Source organism: Triturus cristatus, chromosome 11 (genome assembly GCF_964204655.1).
Source record: "Triturus cristatus chromosome 11, aTriCri1.1, whole genome shotgun sequence".
In the NCBI taxonomy this organism is placed as follows: Eukaryota; Metazoa; Chordata; class Amphibia; order Caudata; family Salamandridae; genus Triturus; species Triturus cristatus.
Window position 1 is genome coordinate 879,158,458 of NC_140594.1, and position 21,530 is coordinate 879,179,987.

At 45.6% G+C, this 21,530-nt stretch overlaps 1 protein-coding gene across 1 annotated transcript in view; it reads left to right on the top strand.

Annotated features, from left to right (window-relative positions):
* Nucleotides 1-21,530, top strand: part of LOC146785572 (uncharacterized) — a 1,291,145-nt gene that overhangs the window by 980,581 nt on the left and 289,034 nt on the right. Inside the window, exon 7 of the mRNA XM_085633472.1 lies at nt 19,246-19,314. Within this exon, the coding sequence (XP_085489598.1) occupies nt 19,246-19,314 (69 nt within the window). The remainder of the gene's footprint in view (nt 1-19,245; nt 19,315-21,530) is intronic.

Sequence of the window (21,530 nt, forward strand, 5' to 3'; positions counted from 1 at the left end):
AGGTGCGTGCCTCTCCCTCAGCCAGAGCCCTAAGGTCCCTCTGTTTCAGCAGCAGTCTATGGCAAAGGTCCACCGAGGGGGAAGTCGCATAATCCTTTTCCATTTGTTCAATCTCGTGTTCTAGCGTCTGGATCTGGAGGGACTCTTCAAAGTATAACAGAGAGCCCTCCCGAATTTTTCCCCCTTTTGACGGATCCGGAAGGCGCCAAAGATATCTATCCTCGAGAATGTCGCCCTATTAGCAACCAGACCTCTAACTGTGGCACAAACAGGGGAGTGATCAGCAATCCCCCTAGCCATATGCTTCGTGTCAGTAAAGTCTCCCATCTGGTCAATGAGGTGAAGAAGGGCTCAATCCTAGAGAAGGACCCATGTTGGGCCGAATAGAACGTGTATTGTCTATGGGAGGGGTTATGTGCCCGCCACAAGTCACACAGTCCCAAAGCTGTGACGAAGTTTAACAAGCCCCGTTCACCCTGTCGACTCGTCGAGGAACTGGACTGGTCGAGCTCCGAATTCATGGCTGCATTCATATCCCCACCTATAAGGAGAACTCCAAAAGGGAGATCCGTCACAAACAAACTCAACTTGGGAAAGAACGTGGAGTCTAGGCCTGGGGGCATATAGCAGGAACAGAATATCAATAGGCGCTCCTCCCATCTGCTCGCCACTGCAGCAAAGCAGCCCGCTTCGTCCACCCACGTGCCAGAAATAACTATGGGCAGGGTGGTGTGTATAAGGATTCCCACCCGGCGGGACCCAGAGGTGAACCCTGAGTGTGCCACCATTTTATAGCCAAACCAATCTAGGGCTTTATACCTATTCCCTCGGAGATGTGACTCTTGAAGCAGAACCACGTCTGGGGAGTGCCTCTTCAGATGCAGTAATACCAGCATGCATTTAATTTTGTTTCCAAGCCCATTTTATGTTCCAAGTCCATACCTGTATTTTGGCTGGATCACCCATCGTCCCTGCGAGTGTGCAAAACTTTAGGATAGACCCTCGTCCCCGCGTGTCCCCCAGATCGATCCCTGTACATTGATGATGAGTGTGGTCTCGAGCTAATATCTCTACCCCCAAACTGAAATAATTCAATAACCCAACTCCCACCTCCCTGCCACCCTGCCAGGTGAGACCCCAACCTCCCACCATTCGAACTTGCAGAGTGCCTGTCGCCCCAGCAATTCTAGAGAAAACATTTGTGAGGAACCGTGAACTCGCAGCCAGCAGGAAGATTCATAAATCAAATAACGAAAGGTACCTACCCACCCTGCAAAGGCTGCTCCCCGGTAACCGGCCAGCCAAACCACCCAGAAAACATTTATGCTGGGCCACAAGTTTGTACTCAGCAGGGCGAATCACGCAGACCCCCACAACTGAACTCAGAATAACATTCCCAATGGCGAGTCATACGGCTAGCCCAAACACCCTGTCTAGATCTGGACTATCAAGACGTGCGAGCTGCATGGTGGCCAAGTCAAATGTAGGGTGCAGGCCCCCATGGCTGGAGAGTGTCACTTCTCCCATGCCCCAACCCAGAGTGACATAGCCCCTTCAAGACACACATCAAAGGACCAACCGCAGCCCAACAATACCTATGGAGTCCCAGAGTCTCTTAACGGGCTGATGGTCTTGCGTCAAGCTGCCAGGGGATCGCCCATCCCCACTCTCGATCTCCTTACCATTCTGTCCTGGCCCGGGGCGCTGGTGTCTGCCCCTACGACCAACGGTACGCTATACCTCCAGCCAGTCACTTGCATCCGCCGGTGCGTCGAAGAAGTAGGCCTTCCCTCCATCCAGGATCTTGAGTCTGGCCGGAGATAGCATCATATATTTGACACCTTGATCCCTGAGGGCCCTCTTCACTTCATCGATAGAACGTCGCTGCCGCTGGACATGGAGCGTGAAGTCGGGAAAAAAGCGAATGGTGGCATTGTCTAGTTGGAGATCACCATGCTGCGTGCCGCCTGCAGGATCGCGTCCCTGTCCCTATAGTTCAGGATACGGGCGATGATAGTGCGGGGAAGAGCCCCAGGTTTGTGCTTGCCTCCCAAAGCCCTGTGAGCCCATTCTACTGAGAAGAAGTCTGACAATTGTTTTGGTTTCAGATGATTTAATATCAGGTCTTCTATGAAACAGTCCAGAGACGGGCCCACCATTCCCTCAGGCAACCCGACCACGCGGATGTTGTTGTGCCGGGCCCTCCCTTCCTGATCCTCCAGTCAGGCGTGGATGTCTGCCTGGTTTTTGGTGAGGACGGCAACCTGCTCCTCCAGGCGCTTAGTTTTGGATTGCAGGCTTCCAATGAGACCTTTTCAGACATCTTCCGAAAATCCGCACGTTGGAGGTTTACTTCTTCAGTGACAGAATCAAGTTTGGGCTCCAATGTGCCCCAAAAGTCTCTCATGGCCCTCATAATGTCTTTCAATGAGGGGTCTGGACCGCTGTCGTCTGGAACTTCCTCCGTGCTGCCCCCCGCTGCACCCTCATCCCATCCAACTGCAACGGTGTATTTGTCAATCTGATTAGTCTGGCTGGGTCCCGTCACCTTACCATGACGGAGTTAGAGAGGCAGCACCAGCTACCCTGCCGTACCAAGCCAGTCCACAGAGGAGCCTAGTCACCCACAGCACAGTTGAACCCTGGGGACCCCTAGGCCTCCGCCAGCAGCTGGACTCGCCAGGATCAGTTCACTTGTGTGAGACGTGGCGTTTCCACTCTTGCGCCAGACCCAAGGCTCCACACACTAGCCTCAAAGTAAAAACAATGAAGGAGCAGGGCTCACAAAGGCTTGTTCCGACAAACTTGCCCCACGTCAGCTCCCCGCAACGCCAGTGGATGGGTCTGTCGCCTCTTCAGACAGCGGGCTCGCAGGGTGTCCGACCAACGCTTCAGGCCACAGTCTCCCTGGCCAATAGCAATCTTCCTGTCCGTAACACTCCTCTCTCCAAGGAAGGGCACACAGCTGTCACGTGCGGCGCACCGGAGAATCCAAGGTCCAGGCGGCCCCCCAGCGTTGCCAAATCCCCATGTGCAGCCCTGCCCAGTCTGCTTCAGATGACAAGTGAGATCCACCCGGTCACTATCACAACGGGCCTCACGGTGGGTGCTAGGGTTCAAAGGTGTCTGCTTTAGCTATCGGAGCGTGCCCACTTACAGTGCCGACGTCCACCGCTAGCACAGTCAGGGGACTGGAGACACGTCGCAGCTCTGGGCCGCTGCTCCGCCACTCCGCGACAGCCTTCAGAGCAGCGCGGTGGCTGGGACACCCACTCAGCAGCATGCCCCTCCTCAGCCCGCAAACGGCAGGTCTCCGCAGCAGCAGCACCACCTCGGGGGCCAGTCGGCATCCGTACCTTCAGACAGCAATGGGTGCCAGGGGGAGAGCGAGGGCCTCTACTCACTGGCCGCGGATGGTAGCCATCTTGCCTCCTCGCAGTCTCCGACCCCACTGCTTCACTCCGCCACGCTCAGCACTTCAACACGGACAATTCACACAGCGCTTAGCTGCTGCTGCTCTCCGGTTTACTTCAGGTGCTCTAGATTATCTGCCGGGGAACGGATGATGACAGATTTAGGGGCTTAAACGCCGACCACTAGAGCAGTGCGGTTAGAGTGCGGCCATCTTCTGCAGCTGCAAGCCACGCCCCCGAGGTGGGCTATTTTTGACTTTTTAAAGTTGAACTTGTAGCCTTCTGCGGCAAATCCCATAATAATGGTGCTTACCCTGGTCAAGTGCCTCTCTAAGTCTTCGTCAGTCAGATAAATATCATCCACATAGGACAACGCTTCTTCATGCGCCTGGGTTATTTTTTTACCCTTGTGCCAACCGACAGAATTGTAGCTGTGACCCTAACGTACTGAAGGCTGTTAGATACCTGCTTTCAGGCGCTATATTTTGGCAGAAAAATCAATTTGAGATATCAAGTGTGGTTTTGTATTTTTTGCACACAATGTTATTCATTAATGCGGCACTGTGTGCATTTTGGACAGCAAATGTCTTGGTGCATGAGTTTAAATGTCTATAATCTAATACTAGACGATATGTATTGTGTGGTTTGGAAATGGGAAACAAAGGATTGTTCATTGGTGAGGTACATTTTGCAATGACCCCTTGGTATTGAAGTTGATCTAAGATCTCCCTGACTTGTTTTTTTAGCTTCTTGCTGAATTGGGTATTGCATCTGAGCATTAGGTGAAACTTTTAACCGGATCACGTGGTAGGTTGAGTTCTCATCCCACCCTGCGTGATTTTTGTACAATGCTGGAGCTTGGACTACTACCCATTCCTGTGCATATGCGTGTTTTAGGTGAACGGGAACGTAGTTGGAAAACGAAGGAAAAATTATACTTTCTCCCCTAGTGCACTCAATTACGAATACAGGCAGCCAATCTTGTTCTGCTAACAGGATATCATAACCAGATGATAAGTTCTTCCAAAAAAGAGCTTTTACTTTCCTGGGCTTGTCCCCCTCCAGCCGGAGTGTTACTTCATATAACTTATGTGGGACGCTCACCCTGGTGTCTGGTGTTTCCACCGTGATGTAATCATTCAACTCTGCTGTCACCAGAAATTCCTTCAGGTTCAGGCGAGCTATTGTTACTTCTGCCGCGCTGTCTAATATCGTCAGAGCCCATTCCCCATTCAGAAGTTGTGTCCTCAGAATTCTGGGCATGTCTGATTTTCAGACCAGCAACTTTCTTTTTCTTAAATTGAGGTTTTGGATTTTGCTTATCTTCTTTTTTAGAAGTAATGTCTTGAGCGCGCTGCTTGTCTCTGGACTGTGTGCGCTCCTCTTTGTGTTCTGAATGTCCTTCTCTTTCGGAGCCTTTCTTCAAGCCCTGAAAGGAATGAGAGGAACGTGTATCAGTATCCTGATATCTGTCAGGTTTCCTAATATTGTCTCTATTCCTAAGGTTGTACCTCTTTTCAGAGTGCTCCTGCTGAGGAGACCTACGTCGGGACTGAGATCTCTTGTCTTTAGAGTTTTCTTTTTTATCTCACTTCTTTTCAGAAGAAGTAAGTGTCTGTTTAAAAGTGTCCTTTTCAGGACTGCCCTGTAGTTGAAGTTTCAAAGCTTTTCCCCCCAAACTATCCATGCCTAATTCTGCATATGCAGTGTCAATTATTTTGGGTAGTTCTTTCTCCTGTTCTAATGGAGAGAACTCCCTTAGGCGTTGGTGGATTGCCTCTGATGCTGCTTCCCCTTTAATGTTAGCTAGTATTATGGCTGATACCTGGTCATAGTTGTTTAACAACTTCATCCCTAAGTTCAGGGCAGGTTCTGCTCCATAGTCGTTTTGTATTTGTCCTAATACATCTGGTACTACTGCTAATGAAGGAATAACATGTGTTCTGGTATATATGGCAGCAAAGACTGTTCCCTAAGAGGTACAATCCTCTAACTGTGGTGTAATCCCCATGGGCAAACAGGTTGTTAATATTCTGTGTTTTTCAAATAGTGTGGTATTTGGGAATACTGCTTCTAACTGGGTTATTTTCTGAGCTACCCAGAAAGGAATGTGTTCACGTTTTGTGGGCACTTTGCCCATTACCGCGTGTAATGTTTGTGGAGTAATTTTAGGTCCTGTGCTCTGTGTATGAGCTGCAGTAGGTGTAATTACTGTAGATTGGACCGCGAGTGTCCTCAAGATGAAGTGTGTCATGTTTCTGTAGAGTTTTATCAACTCTTTGTGTTGAACAAGTAGTTCATCCTGTGGCCTTGTGTCAATGTCTGGATGTGGTGCATAGGTCGCTAATATTGGCCATGTTGCTCCTGGAATCCCAAAGGATCAAGCCTTGCTCTTGTTTTTATGTGGGATAGGGCGCCATTAAACCAGAAAATATGTTCCTGGAAAGTAAGCGGAATCTCAGTCTCCTCAAAAGGAGTGTAGACCACTTGAATATCATCATGTATGTAATAATGAAAAGTTTTTGTTACAGCATCAGCTGCTGGGAATATAACCCATAGAATACCTCTGTTTTAAAATCTTCGTGTGCCTCTATCACAAATATTACTACACCTCCTCTGTGTTTGAGTAGTTTAACTGTTAAAGTTTGTCTTACTTTAGCTGCAATTTGTATTGCATCTACATCTTCCTCACCAGACTGATTAAGTCCCGGGGCTAGATGGTTTAAATCTCCCCCTTGTTCAACCATTGTGTTTAGAACACAGAATGACTATGTTTAAGGAAGTTTATGTTAAGGTTTTTATGCAAAGGTTTTATGCACAATTTTGGGAATATTTCCTGCAAGCTTGATTAACCAACAGCCAATAAATAGGATATCTTGCCTACTCAGCTGTGGTGGAGTTTTTGCCCACTTACTCCAGACGTCTCTGGGTTTTGTAATTAGGGTCTCTGAGAATAAGCACGACTGGGCTACTCAGATTCTATCTACTGTTGAGTAAGTGCGCCATCAATATACCACGTTGGCACTATGTAGTGTAGTTCCAATAGTACCCTTCATGCAGAACCTACGCATTTGCAGATAACATAAACTGTGGGTCTGGTGGCAGACTGACTCTGTACACCCCCGCCGAATATGTTTGTCTGGTTTCGCATTAGCTAGCTCGTAGTGCTACTAGAATCTCCTGTTATTAGGTTCGTTTTTGCAACCTCAGAACACAATAACCTCAGACTCGTGGAAACAATATATTACTTTTCAACCAGTCACTCGTGTTTGCTTGTTTTGCTCTCAGAAAGATACAGAGAAGAAACAGTTGAGCGTTTTTACAATAAGAATTTATTGCACCATAGTTTTTCTCATCGAAAATAAGTGGGCTGTTACAATTGTAACACAGTAGCAGAGATATAGAACCAGCAGTACAGTGAATAAAAAGTAATAGTATTGTTCTACCATTTTGCAATAGTCACGAACATAAACATGAATATGAAATGCATTTATAAAATAAAGTGCGTACTCCTAAGATGCCTTACTAGATGTACCTAAGTGAACCTAGCATGTGAGTAGGTGCGAAAGAGCTACTAAGCCTAAGAGCCAAGAATCCCGCTCGGATTGAGTCGAACCCCCATGCCTGAATAGTGAGAGTGTGGGACTTCGTCCTGGACTTGAGCTGGACACCCCGCGAGGGATCGTCAGACCACTGTCAGCTGGAGCGTTGGCATGCCGGAGCTGCAGCGTCTCTGGTCAGTGTGTCGTCCTTAAAGTCTCGGTTCCCTCCTGCTCTCTGGTAGCAAGAGGTGCTGTATTTATACAGTCTATGAATGTGTGTTACCCATTGTTCAGTATGAGGATGACGTTGGGGATTAAAATTAAACCTTGTGCGTCAATGGGAGAGGTGAAGTATACCTCCTGGAGAGTGTACTCATCAATTATTCATATGTGCTAAGGATGATGTCTTAGCAATATCGATTGGGAAAAACCCACCCTCGGCATGGAACTAGGTGAAAGGTTTAGTCCATAAAAGGCTGCAGTCCTTCTAAGGCGTGATGTCCATATAAGGCATTCTGTCCTTATTTGGAGTTCTGTCCTTATAAGGCTCGTTCATATGAAATAACGGGGAGATGATATAGGGAAAGTGTACGATGTTCCCTGGACCTATATTAGAGTACCGATATGAAATATAACACCGTCGTTCCTCTAGAGGCAGAGGAGGGCATCAGCAGCAATACTCCTCCATAGCTAAAACTCCAAGCAAGCCATGAGTTTCCGCTTCCTCTACCACCATTGCTCACTCCAGTGGGAGGAAGTATCTCAAATTGCATAGAAGAGTGACGCAACATCACCAAAGATCAGTGGGTGCTAAATATACTGCCCAATGGGTATGTGTTATGTTTCTGCATGCCTTCAAAAGACATTCCTCCAGCAAGATCACGTCCTCAACACCTGGATTTGCTGCGTCAGGAAGTGCCGACGACTTCTGAAGAAACCAGCCATAGAAGAGGTCCCTCCTGCTCAACAGGGAAAAGGAGTCTACTCCAGATATTTCCTTGTACCTAAAAAAGACCAAGCAAACAAGTTCAGACCTATTCTAGATCTCTGAGCTCTGAACAAGATCATTCGAAAGGAGAAGTTTCATATGTTGGCACTCCATCAAATATTTCCACATCTGCAGAAAGGGGATTGGATGTGTTTGGTGGATCTCCAAGATGCGTACTTCCACATTCCATTTGCTCCACGGCATCCCAAGTTCCTGCGATTCATGGTGGGCGCGAAGCATTACCAGTTCAGAGTCTTACAGTTCGGCCTCAAATCTGCCCCATGGGTATTCACGAAGTGCATGGCAGTGGTGGCTGCAGCATTACATCGCCAAGACCTGTTTGTGTATCCATACCTGGACGACTGGCTGTTGAAGGGGTCATCTCCTCACATGGTGCAGAACTACTATCGCACCTGCCTAGATCTTCTTCACCACTTGGGCCTTCATGTGAACATGGAAAAATCAGTTCACCAGCCCACTCAAACGCTCCACTATCTGGGCTCCACCCTGGACTCCAGCCTAGGAAAAGTGTTTCCTTCGGAGAGGAGATTGTTATCAATGAGAAACAAATGCAATATCATCCTTCAAGCACGTCAACCATCAGTAAGACAAGTGGCATCTCTACTGGGGTTGATGGCCTCTTACATATTTCTCATAGCCAACTTCAGATTGAGAAGGAGACCGTTACAGCAGGATCTGGAGGACAAATGGGGCCAATCCTCAGGGCATTGGGAAGACCGAATTCTCCTCTCTCAATCAGCGAAGAAGTCCATTGTCTGGTGGACTCAGATGAAGAATATTCTAGTGGGAGTCCCATTCCATCAACCTCTTCCAAAACAATCCCTGATTACAGATGCATCTCTTCAGGGATGGGGGGCGCACCTGGGTCAACTGCAGACTCAGGGCAGATGGTCGAACAAGGAGCAGACCTATCATATAAACAAGTTAGAACTGCGGGCGGTTCATCCAGCCCTCAAGGCATTCTATCCATCGATTCAGTCCGAGTCGATACTGATACAAACGAACAATACACCCACCATGTATTACGTAAACAAACAAGGTGGAACACACTCTCACCCTCTGTCACTGGAATCACAAGCGATCTGGCACTGGCTTCTGGCCAGGAACCTCTAGATCACGGCGTTGCATCTGCCAGGAGAGCAGAACGTGCGAGCAGGCGCTCTCAGTCGGCACTTCGAAGAACAAGAAGACTGGGCACTCAATGACGAGGTGGTGGCAGACATCTTTCATCAATGGGATCGTACATCCATCGACCTTTTTGCAGACCATCTAAACAGAAAATGCCACGCCTTCGTGTCCAGATTTTACCAACCAGGAACGAGAGGGAATGCTCTTTTGATACACTGGTCCGGGACGTTTGCATACACCTTTCCGCCCCTTCCTCTCGTCCCGAAGGTGGTGACCAAGCTCATCCGATCCAGGATGAAGATGATCCTGATAGCACCGGACTGGCCTCGTCAATGGTGGTATCTGGACCTATTGCAGCTCTCGATCTGTCCGCACAGGAAGCTCCCGTGCAGGCCGGACCTTCTGACCAAAATGGGCGGGAAGATTCTGCACCCCAGCCTTCCCTCGCTGAGCTTGGCAGCATGCCTCCTGAGGTCCTACAGTACGGACACATGAATCTCCCTCAGGACTGTATGGAAATTTTGAGAGAGTCAAAGAGACCATCCACAAGGAGTTCTTACTCTTTTAAATGGAAAAGATTTTACTTGTGGTGTCCGACTAGTGGGCAAGAAGAAGTAATCTTGCCAAATCTGCTTTACTTAGCCAAATCTGGTTTGAAGTACACTTCCATAAAAGTTTATTTGGCGGCCATTACAGCCTATAGAAAATCACCTAACTAACCTTCTTTCTTTCAGCTTCAGGTGGCCAAGGATTTCCTTCAGGAGTTGAAGAAGGTTTATCCCCCTGTCCGACCTCCTTCTCCTCCTTGGGAGTTGAATCTAGTTTTGTCCAAATTAATGGGTCCTCCTTTCGAACCTATTCATAAGGCCACGTTACAACACCTTACATGGAAAGTAGCTTTTCTGGTGGCTATTACATCAGCACGCATAGTGAGTGAAATCCAGGCACTCTGCTCTAAAGAACCGTATACGGTTTTCCATCACAATCGGGTGGTTTTGAGAACTCACCCTTCTATTCTACCAAAAGTAGTGTCTGACTTCCATGTCAACCAGACGATTTCTCTTCCCTCCTTTTTTCCCAATCCTGCTACACCAGCAGAAAGATCTCTTCACTCGCTAGACCTCAAGAGGGTTCTCTAATTCTATTTGGAGGGAACAAAATCCATTAGAAAGGCTGACCAATTATTTGTAAACTATGGCTATGTTAGAGCAGGCTTTCCAGCCTCCAAACAATCCATTTCGGGGTGGATAGTGTCCTGTATTAAATTGGCTTGCCAATTAGCGAATAAACCACTGTTGGTCTCCCCTAAAGCTCACTCTACAAGGGGAAAGGCGGCTACAATAGCTTACTTACACAATAAACTGATGGCTGAGGTTTGCAAGGCTATAACATGGAAGTCGGTACACACGTTTACTAGGCATTACTGTCTTGATTCTGACTCCAGAGCGGATACCCAAATAGGCCAAGCCTCCTTGAGGAATCAATTCCAATGCTAACTTGATTGGAGTCATTGATGGTTTTTTTTAACAATGTCTACTTTATTTTATGCTTTTCACTTGCCCGCAGGAAGAGGGGATGGGCTTCCTACTCTATTCATGTGCTTATGACTATTGATGAGGATCCCCTGGAAGAGAAGAATAAGTTACTTACCTGTAATCCTAGTTTTCTTCCAGGGGTATCCTCATCAAAGTCATAAGCAACCCACCCACCTCTCCGGGCAAATGATGAAGGTAAATGTCATCTTTTTGTGCCCTAGCCTTTGGGTCTCCGCAAAGAACAAATGATCTAACTGTCACCCCTGAGGCATGCTGTGAAGCTAGAAGTCATGGCTACCTTAAAGGCACAGTGCCAGTTTTATTCTATGTGTTTCTGTGGGTTAGCTTTTCAGCTTTCTACACTTGTTTTCTGCAATGCAGCCTATGGGCTGGCAATGTTTTTTCATTCCTCTTTGCAGGATTATGATTTCTATTGTGCATTAAAGCAGTTTTCAAATGTGTTTTCTTTCTCCCTGCTTTATTGGAATTGTATATATGTGCAAAGAAAAGTTTTACAACATTGCTCAGCTTTTTAGCGTATGGAAGGCTGCATTGTGTTTACTGTTATAGATATATATATATAGAGCTACATATATGTTTTCCACATATATGTTTTATATGTTTCAGGGGTCCCCGCGCATGGGCGGGAATATTCATGTGCTTATGACTTTGATGAGGATACCCCTGGAAGAGAACTAGGATTACAGGTAAGTAATGTATCCTTATTCCATCTAATTGTAGACAACCATCAGCACCCAGGAACTCAGTATGATTACTGTGAACTAAAACCATCATTAGTTCCCATGAGGGAATCAGCCAGCAACAAAAAGCAAAATTTGCTATTATATTCTTGAAAATATTGCATTTGAATCAAGGAGTTTCTTCATATGTTTGAACAGTGATGTACCCAAGGTCTTTTAAGATAGTCTTGGCAGTATCTTTAAAAGTGCGTGCTTTTGGGAGTGGTATTTGTGTCTTCAATATGGTCTACGGGTGACCGTGGTGTTGGTTTTTTATTTAGTTATCCCCAAAGAAAAGGCTAAGTTAATAACAGTAAAACCCTCTCTTCGGAGCCTCCGCTCTTCAAAACAATGGCATGTGTGTTGCTCCTACAGTGCAACACAAAGCATACTCTGTATGATACAAGTTTTGTGTCAGCAAAAATGGTATTTTATTCTGTGAGGGTGCCCACTAGTGTTTTTGGGTCTCTGTGCCCATTTTTCTCTTACAGGCCATGGCCCTCTAAAACAAGGCAGTATATTTTTGCAAAGCAACACATTTATATTTGCGGGCAAAACATAATGGGGCACATTTATGAAAACTTTGAGCCCATGCAAAGTGATGCGGACCAGTGCAAAGTCTTGATAAAGTATTTACTTTCCAGCACAAAATGACTTTTGTACTGAAAAGGTATCCTACCAAAATAGTAAACAGTGCTTTGCATTGCCTCATATTACTTTGCGTCAATGGGGCATCCCATGGATAGCACCTGAGCGTTCCTATGCTACCACCCATGTTTTTTTACGCGAAACGCTATGTACTAAAATTGATAGACATGGCTTTGTGGCAGAGAATGATGCATCCTTAAAACGGGCATTAACGGCGAGAAATGTTTTCATTTCTCTCAGCTTTTCAAACATTGCCTTGGGCTGCACTGTAAGCACTCACCATTGTGTGAAAAGTTTTAAAGCTAGTCTAAGCATAGTATTTTGTACTGGAAGGTCACCTTTCCAGTACAAAGCCTATGCTAGACAGCACGCTCACACCTTAGCACTGTTGTCCAAAGTTGTGTGTGTGATGTTAGGCAGCCTGTTTGTACACTAGCGCTGGGGAAGAGAACAGCAGCAACATATCTTAGTAGAACAATGTTGTGCGATGCTCTTTCCTCCTAACCTAATGCAGCACTGCGCTGCATTGCATACGAAAATTATAAATCTTGCCCACTGTGTTACTTTATGTGGTCTGGTGTTACAGTGTGTGATCTTCTATTTAGTCACACTGTGTCATCTTGTCAAACCCAGTTGTGTGACACCTATTTAAACTTTGTTAAGGATACATTTTCCAGCACCAAGTTATCCCAGGTGAGGGAACAGCAGGCCCGAATTCAAGGGGTCCGGATCTGCACCTGGGAATATTTGTCGTTACAACGAATTCAGTTGCAACGCATGCCTTTACCACGCATGCGTTACAACGGAATGATTTTTCCTCGCATAATCTTTACCACTAATATTCCTTTACCACGCATACTTGCATGGTAATGGAATACTCTTGGTAAAGGTTATACCCCTCCCCTGTACCCTTACGTGATCCCCCTTCCCCCAATACTTTTTTTAATTATCCCTTCCCGTTACCCTCAATATATATATATATATGTATTTTAAATTTGTATTTCCCTTACCTCTTCACGTCGTCTCTTTGTTCTTCCTTCCTGATTTACGTTATACGTCTTAAATTTGAATCGTCATTTCCTTTCTCATAAAACGACGTCGATTTCCTGTCCTTCCCCACATTATTTTTATTTATTTATTTGGGGGGGGACCCCCCCCACCCCCCTTTTTTTTCTTATTTTTTACTTTTTATTTTTTGGGGGGAGACCCCCCAAGCCCCCTTTTTTTCTAATTTTTTCCTTTAACTCGCGTCTTCAACACCTTAGACAGTAAAAAAGGACTACACTAATGACGTAGGACGTAGCAGACGATGAAGGCGGAAGAAGACTTGCGTCGTAAGGATGTTCGTTGAAGAAGAACGCGTGGTGAAGACGTCTACGAGGTAAGTGTTGCGTGGTAAACGTTCCTCGTTGTAACGCCATCGTGGTAAAGGATGTTTCCCACACCCATTCCCATTCCATCAACCTCTTCCAAAACAATCCCTGATTACAGATGCATCTCTTCAGGGATGGGGGGCGCACCTGGGTCAACTGCAGACTCAGGGCAGATGGTCGAACAAGGAGCAGACCTATCATATAAACAAGTTAGAACTGCGGGCGGTTCATCCAGCCCTCAAGGCATTCTATCCATCGATTCAGTCCGAGTCGATACTGATACAAACGAACAATACACCCACCATGTATTACGTAAACAGACAAGGTGGAACACACTCTCACCCTCTGTCACTGGAATCACAAGCGATCTGGCACTGGCTTCTGGCCAGGAACCTCTAGATCACGGCGTTGCATCTGCCAGGAGAGCAGAACGTGCGAGCAGGCGCTCTCAGTCGGCACTTCGAAGAACAAGAAGACTGGGCACTCAATGACGAGGTGGTGGCAGACATCTTTCATCAATGGGATCGTACATCCATCGACCTTTTTGCAGACCATCTAAACAGAAAATGCCACGCCTTCGTGTCCAGATTTTACCAACCAGGAACGAGAGGGAATGCTCTTTTGATACACTGGTCCGGGACGTTTGCATACACCTTTCCGCCCCTTCCTCTCGTCCCGAAGGTGGTGACCAAGCTCATCCGATCCAGGATGAAGATGATCCTGATAGCACCGGACTGGCCTCGTCAATGGTGGTATCTGGACCTATTGCAGCTCTCGATCTGTCCGCACAGGAAGCTCCCGTGCAGGCCGGACCTTCTGACCAAAATGGGCGGGAAGATTCTGCACCCCAGCCTTCCCTCGCTGAGCTTGGCAGCATGCCTCCTGAGGTCCTACAGTACGGACACATGAATCTCCCTCAGGACTGTATGGAAATTTTGAGAGAGTCAAAGAGACCATCCACAAGGAGTTCTTACTCTTTTAAATGGAAAAGATTTTACTTGTGGTGTCCGACTAGTGGGCAAGAAGAAGTAATCTTGCCAAATCTGCTTTACTTAGCCAAATCTGGTTTGAAGTACACTTCCATAAAAGTTTATTTGGCGGCCATTACAGCCTATAGAAAATCACCTAACTAACCTTCTTTCTTTCAGCTTCAGGTGGCCAAGGATTTCCTTCAGGAGTTGAAGAAGGTTTATCCCCCTGTCCGACCTCCTTCTCCTCCTTGGGAGTTGAATCTAGTTTTGTCCAAATTAATGGGTCCTCCTTTCGAACCTATTCATAAGGCCACGTTACAACACCTTACATGGAAAGTAGCTTTTCTGGTGGCTATTACATCAGCACGCATAGTGAGTGAAATCCAGGCACTCTGCTCTAAAGAACCGTATACGGTTTTCCATCACAATCGGGTGGTTTTGAGAACTCACCCTTCTATTCTACCAAAAGTAGTGTCTGACTTCCATGTCAACCAGACGATTTCTCTTCCCTCCTTTTTTCCCAATCCTGCTACACCAGCAGAAAGATCTCTTCACTCGCTAGACCTCAAGAGGGTTCTCTAATTCTATTTGGAGGGAACAAAATCCATTAGAAAGGCTGACCAATTATTTGTAAACTATGGCTATGTTAGAGCAGGCTTTCCAGCCTCCAAACAATCCATTTCGGGGTGGATAGTGTCCTGTATTAAATTGGCTTGCCAATTAGCGAATAAACCACTGTTGGTCTCCCCTAAAGCTCACTCTACAAGGGGAAAGGCGGCTACAATAGCTTACTTACACAATATACTGATGGCTGAGGTTTGCAAGGCTATAACATGGAAGTCGGTACACACGTTTACTAGGCATTACTGTCTTGATTCTGACTCCAGAGCGGATACCCAAATAGGCCAAGCCTCCTTGAGGAATCAATTCCAATGCTAACTTGATTGGAGTCATTGATGGTTTTTTTTAACAATGTCTACTTTATTTTATGCTTTTCACTTGCCCGCAGGAAGAGGGGATGGGCTTCCTACTCTATTCATGTGCTTATGACTATTGATGAGGATCCCCTGGAAGAGAAGAATAAGTTACTTACCTGTAATCCTAGTTTTCTTCCAGGGGTATCCTCATCAAAGTCATAAGCAACCCACCCACCTCTCCGGGCAAATGATGAAGGTAAATGTCATCTTTTTGTGCCCTAGCCTTTGGGTCTCCGCAAAGAACAAATGATCTAACTGTCACCCCTGAGGCATGCTGTGAAGCTAGAAGTCATGGCTACCTTAAAGGCACAGTGCCAGTTTTATTCTATGTGTTTCTGTGGGTTAGCTTTTCAGCTTTCTACACTTGTTTTCTGCAATGCAGCCTATGGGCTGGCAATGTTTTTTCATTCCTCTTTGCAGGATTATGATTTCTATTGTGCATTAAAGCAGTTTTCAAATGTGTTTTCTTTCTCCCTGCTTTATTGGAATTGTATATATGTGCAAAGAAAATTTTTACAACATTGCTCAGCTTTTTAGCGTATGGAAGGCTGCATTGTGTTTACTGTTATAGATATATATATATAGAGCTACATATATGTTTTCCACATATATGTTTTATATGTTTCAGGGGTCCCCGCGCATGGGCGGGAATATTCATGTGCTTATGACTTTGATGAGGATACCCCTGGAAGAGAACTAGGATTACAGGTAAGTAATGTATCCTTATTCCATCTAATTGTAGACAACCATCAGCACCCAGGAACTCAGTATGATTACTGTGAACTAAAACCATCATTAGTTCCCATGAGGGAATCAGCCAGCAACAAAAAGCAAAATTTGCTATTATATTCTTGAAAATATTGCATTTGAATCAAGGAGTTTCTTCATATGTTTGAACAGTGATGTACCCAAGGTCTTTTAAGATAGTCTTGGCAGTATCTTTAAAAGTGCGTGCTTTTGGGAGTGGTATTTGTGTCTTCAATATGGTCTACGGGTGACCGTGGTGTTGGTTTTTTATTTAGTTATCCCCAAAGAAAAGGCTAAGTTAATAACAGTAAAACCCTCTCTTCGGAGCCTCCGCTCTTCAAAACAATGGCATGTGTGTTGCTCCTACAGTGCAACACAAAGCATACTCTGTATGATACAAGTTTTGTGTCAGCAAAAATGGTATTTTATTCTGTGAGGGTGCCCACTAGTGTTTTTGGGTCTCTGTGCCCATTTTTCTCTTACAGGCCATGGCCCTCTAAAACAAGGCAGTATATTTTTGCAAAGCAACACATTTATATTTGCGGGCAAAACATAATGGGGCACATTTATGAAAACTTTGAGCCCATGCAAAGTGATGCGGACCAGTGCAAAGTCTTGATAAAGTATTTACTTTCCAGCACAAAATGACTTTTGTACTGAAAAGGTATCCTACCAAAATAGTAAACAGTGCTTTGCATTGCCTCATATTACTTTGCGTCAATGGGGCATCCCATGGATAGCACCTGAGCGTTCCTATGCTACCACCCATGTTTTTTTACGCGAAACGCTATGTACTAAAATTGATAGACATGGCTTTGTGGCAGAGAATGATGCATCCTTAAAACGGGCATTAACGGCGAGAAATGTTTTCATTTCTCTCAGCTTTTCAAACATTGCCTTGGGCTGCACTGTAAGCACTCACCATTGTGTGAAAAGTTTTAAAGCTAGTCTAAGCATAGTATTTTGTACTGGAAGGTCACCTTTCCAGTACAAAGCCTATGCTAGACAGCACGCTCACACCTTAGCACTGTTGTCCAAAGTTGTGTGTGTGATGTTAGGCAGCCTGTTTGTACACTAGCGCTGGGGAAGAGAACAGCAGCAACATATCTTAGTAGAACAATGTTGTGCGATGCTCTTTCCTCCTAACCTAATGCAGCACTGCGCTGCATTGCATACGAAAATTATAAATCTTGCCCACTGTGTTACTTTATGTGGTCTGGTGTTACAGTGTGTGATCTTCTATTTAGTCACACTGTGTCATCTTGTCAAACCCAGTTGTGTGACACCTATTTAAACTTTGTTAAGGATACATTTTCCAGCACCAAGTTATCCCAGGTGAGGGAACAGCAGGCCCGAATTCAAGGGGTCCGGATCTGCACCTGGGAATATTGGTCGTTACAACGAATTCAGTTGCAACGCATGCCTTTACCACGCATGCGTTACAACGGAATGATTTTTCCTCGCATAATCTTTACCACTAATATTCCTTTACCACGCATACTTGCATGGTAATGGAATACTCTTGGTAAAGGTTATACCCCTCCCCTGTACCCTTACGTGATCCCCCTTCCCCCAATACTTTTTTTAATTATCCCTTCCCGTTACCCTCAATATATATATATATATGTATTTTAAATTTGTATTTCCCTTACCTCTTCACGTCGTCTCTTTGTTCTTCCTTCCTGATTTACGTTATACGTCTTAAATTTGAATCGTCATTTCCTTTCTCATAAAACGACGTCGATTTCCTGTCCTTCCCCACATTATTTTTATTTATTTATTTGGGGGGGGACCCCCCCCACCCCCCTTTTTTTTCTTATTTTTTACTTTTTATTTTTTGGGGGGAGACCCCCCAAGCCCCCTTTTATTTCTAATTTTTTCCTTTAACTCGCGTCTTCAACACCTTAGACAGTAAAAAAGGACTACACTAATGACGTAGGACGTAGCAGACGATGAAGGCGGAAGAAGACTTGCGTCGTAAGGATGTTCGTTGAAGAAGAACGCGTGGTGAAGACGTCTACGAGGTAAGTGTTGCGTGGTAAACGTTCCTCGTTGTAACGCCATCGTGGTAAAGGATGTTTCCCACACCTGGTAGCACCACAGTCGGAGGCTGTCCCCCAAGTAATGCCTGTAACTTCACAGAGGGAGCATGGAATGCTCCCCTTTCATGCCACAGCCTTCCCTTGACCCAAACGTCCTTGTCACGCTACGTTTACAGGCCCACAACCTGTATGAAATACCAGCTGAAATTGGAAATCCCTGCTCGTAAATACGACTACTTGTAATAATTTCCATTAAGAGTGTAGAAAATGCACATGGATCCAGTGCTTAATTTGAGCCGGTGGTTTCCGGTGCTCAGCACCAGCACTTAATTCTGAACACTGACACTAATGACAGTCTACCACATGTTGGTGCTGTCTGTATAATTCTGAGGTAAGCATAACAATAATTTATCATACATTAAAAATGACAATTCAGACTGTTCCATGCCTTTCTCATAGCTTTGGGTGGCTTGGAATAGTCTAAATTGTCACACTTGTAGGAGTGCAATGGTTAGTAGTTGCGTTGGTACTGCTGTTCGCATCGCCGTCGGGTACAATGGATTGTGCGCACTGCAGTGGCTTCCTGAGAAGGGCCACGGCATTTCCTTTTGATTATTTTTGCAAATTAAAATTAAACACTAAATAGATCTGAAAGCTTCTGGCCTTGGCAAGGGAAGGAGCTGTAGCATTTTGAGAAATTAAGCAATTCTTGATCAATATCTTACAAAAATGCATGATATATTTCAAAGCTAGTCTGTATGTTCTGACGTTTCTCACCACTGCCTAAGAATGTCCTTTATTTGGGATTGATCCTGTAATTGCAAAACGTGTTTCACGCTGTAAGATTATCTTTTCATTTGACACAATATGGAACTATTTTGTTGTAAGATTGAAAACGAAGCAAGACAGCTTCAGCTGATAGCCTTTCAAAGAGCTCCTCCTTTTAAAAGGACATAAATCCGTTTTAAGTGTATTTCCTTGCTTTCTGATGGAGGCCCTAGGGGTATATTTTTTTTTAAAAAAGCACTTTTTGATTGTTCACAAATTCTTTAGATTAATATGCAGCTGTCATTGAGCATAGATTCTAAATCTGCTTTTATCTTTCATTCCCTCTCCCCAGGCTGCAACAACTGTCTGCCTCCCTAGGAGAAACGGTGCATTCATTTCTGGTCGGTGCCAGATACAACAGGTCAGTGGCAGAGTGAATCATCTTGTCTTCATTTAATACATATCGCCTATCACACAGCCACGCAAAGCTGGCACGAACGCCATTTAAAACACACTGAGGGCCACATTAATGAGAAGTGTTGCCTCGCTGCGTGAAAGCAGTGATGCGACAATTCTCAGTTCGCCCTCCTTGCGACATGATGGATATGTCATATTTGCTGTATGACGCATCATGTCACAAGGAATGACAGATACGTCAGTATTAATGATGTATCTGTCGGTGCATTGCTGGGGTGTGTTTGAAAACAGACGCAACTCCAGCAATGTGTCCTTTCACACGAGGCAAGCCACAAGTGAAAGGGCCTGCGTCACCCTTACGTCTATCATGAGGCAGGCATAAGGTTTTGACGCATTGGCGTCCTGGATGTGCCTCAGTGAAATCATATAGATTTCACTGCGCCACTCCTACGACCCTTTCTTGTGGGGGAACACCCACTCTGCATACATTATACCTGACGCAGGTATAATGTAGCTCAGGGATTTACGAAGTGACGCATTTACCTAGATGAGTCACTTCGTAAATATGGCGCAATATGGCACATTATTTACACCGCCGCTGCGTCACAAAAAGTGACCCAACGGTGGCGTAAAAGTGACACTGGGGCTCATAAATAAGGCCCTGAGTACTGTGCTCTTGGTGGTGTGTTCTCATAAGCTGCATTCTGTCAGGAAACGTCAGGTTTCGGCACGCTTTTAGCATTCTACAAATCGAATCATATAGAGCCAGGCTGAACAAAGTGGACTGAAGCACTGCAATTCAATATGGCACAAAGAGATGCCACTTACCCAGTCTCTTAAAATTCATGAGGTGGAACACGCCCTTAGGCATGACTACGGAAGAAAGACTAGTGGCTATAAATTACTACTTCATTGGGAATACATCTATACCATGAAATCATTTCGGTGGTATTGCAGCTGTGCATTATGACTTGTGGCATGGGATTAACTGCGATGTTAAATACTGAAATTAATAATTAAGGCATGCAGAGAAAATGCTTCCAGCTTTCCTGCAGCTAAGGAATACAAGTGCCCCACTAGCACTAAGGTCCTCATTACAACTTAGGCAGGGTGGTATGTCCTGATTGTATAACCCTCTACCTGATGACAACTAGCCGTTATTCTTGCACCATGTTTTTCTGGGTGAGGGAACGGCAGACCAATTTTGCCAGCTGGTAATTCTAGTCTGTAATGACGCATCAGGTTCTGGCTTAAAAGGCCGCCAAAGTCTCAGTCCCCATCCCTGCTCAAACATGCTTTCAGGTGATGCTCGCCTCTTGACAGAGCCACTTTTCCCCTTCCTTCTCCAAGACTCCCAACCCCACCCCACCCCATCCCTGTCGAGAACCAGACTCTCATTTCACATATACCACCTTCACAGAGTGTGTTATGAATGAGATCATTAACAACCCAGGAACAGGCAAAAAAGTGCAGAAACCCACCCAGTAAAACCTGATCCGCATCATTATTCCCCATGTAGTTAATTTATTTAAAGAACAAGTTACTTACGTTCAGTAACGCGTTTTCTGGTAGAGACTATATCTAGCTACAGATACCTTACCTTTGAATTTCCCAGGCGTCAGACACTTTTGCTTGGGCTCTTCCCCTGAATGCCATCCGGTGGCTCAGTTCGTCTCTGCGTGGCATGGTCACCGTTGTTGGCGCCGGATGTGACGGTCACCTATATAGGCACCACGCAGGAGCGTGAATGTCAGTTACTTTTCATGACTTTCCATGCCACAAGCGAAAAGCCATGAAGTGAACTGACTAGTGTGTGTCCAAACTAGGGCCCTGAAAAGGGAGTAACCCCAGCCCTATAAATGTGTCTGCAGAGCGGGAATGCATGGGTGGGTCTGTAAGGAATCTGCAGCTAGATATTGTCTCTACCAGATAATGCGTTACAAAAGGTACATAACTTGTTCATCTGATAGAGACTTCTAGCTGCAGTTTCCTTGCCTTTGAATAGATACCCAAGCCATAACATCCAGTTGTTGGGCTGCGGACAGATTGACTAAACTAAGAAGCCCCACAGAAATGCTCATCCCTGCGGACCTGACTGTTCACGCTGTAGTGTTTGGCAAATGTGTGCAGGGACGCGCTCTTTGCTGCCTGGGAGTAGTGCATGACTGGAACACCATGAGCCAACACAGTGGTCGCAGATTTTCCCCTGGAGTAATGGGC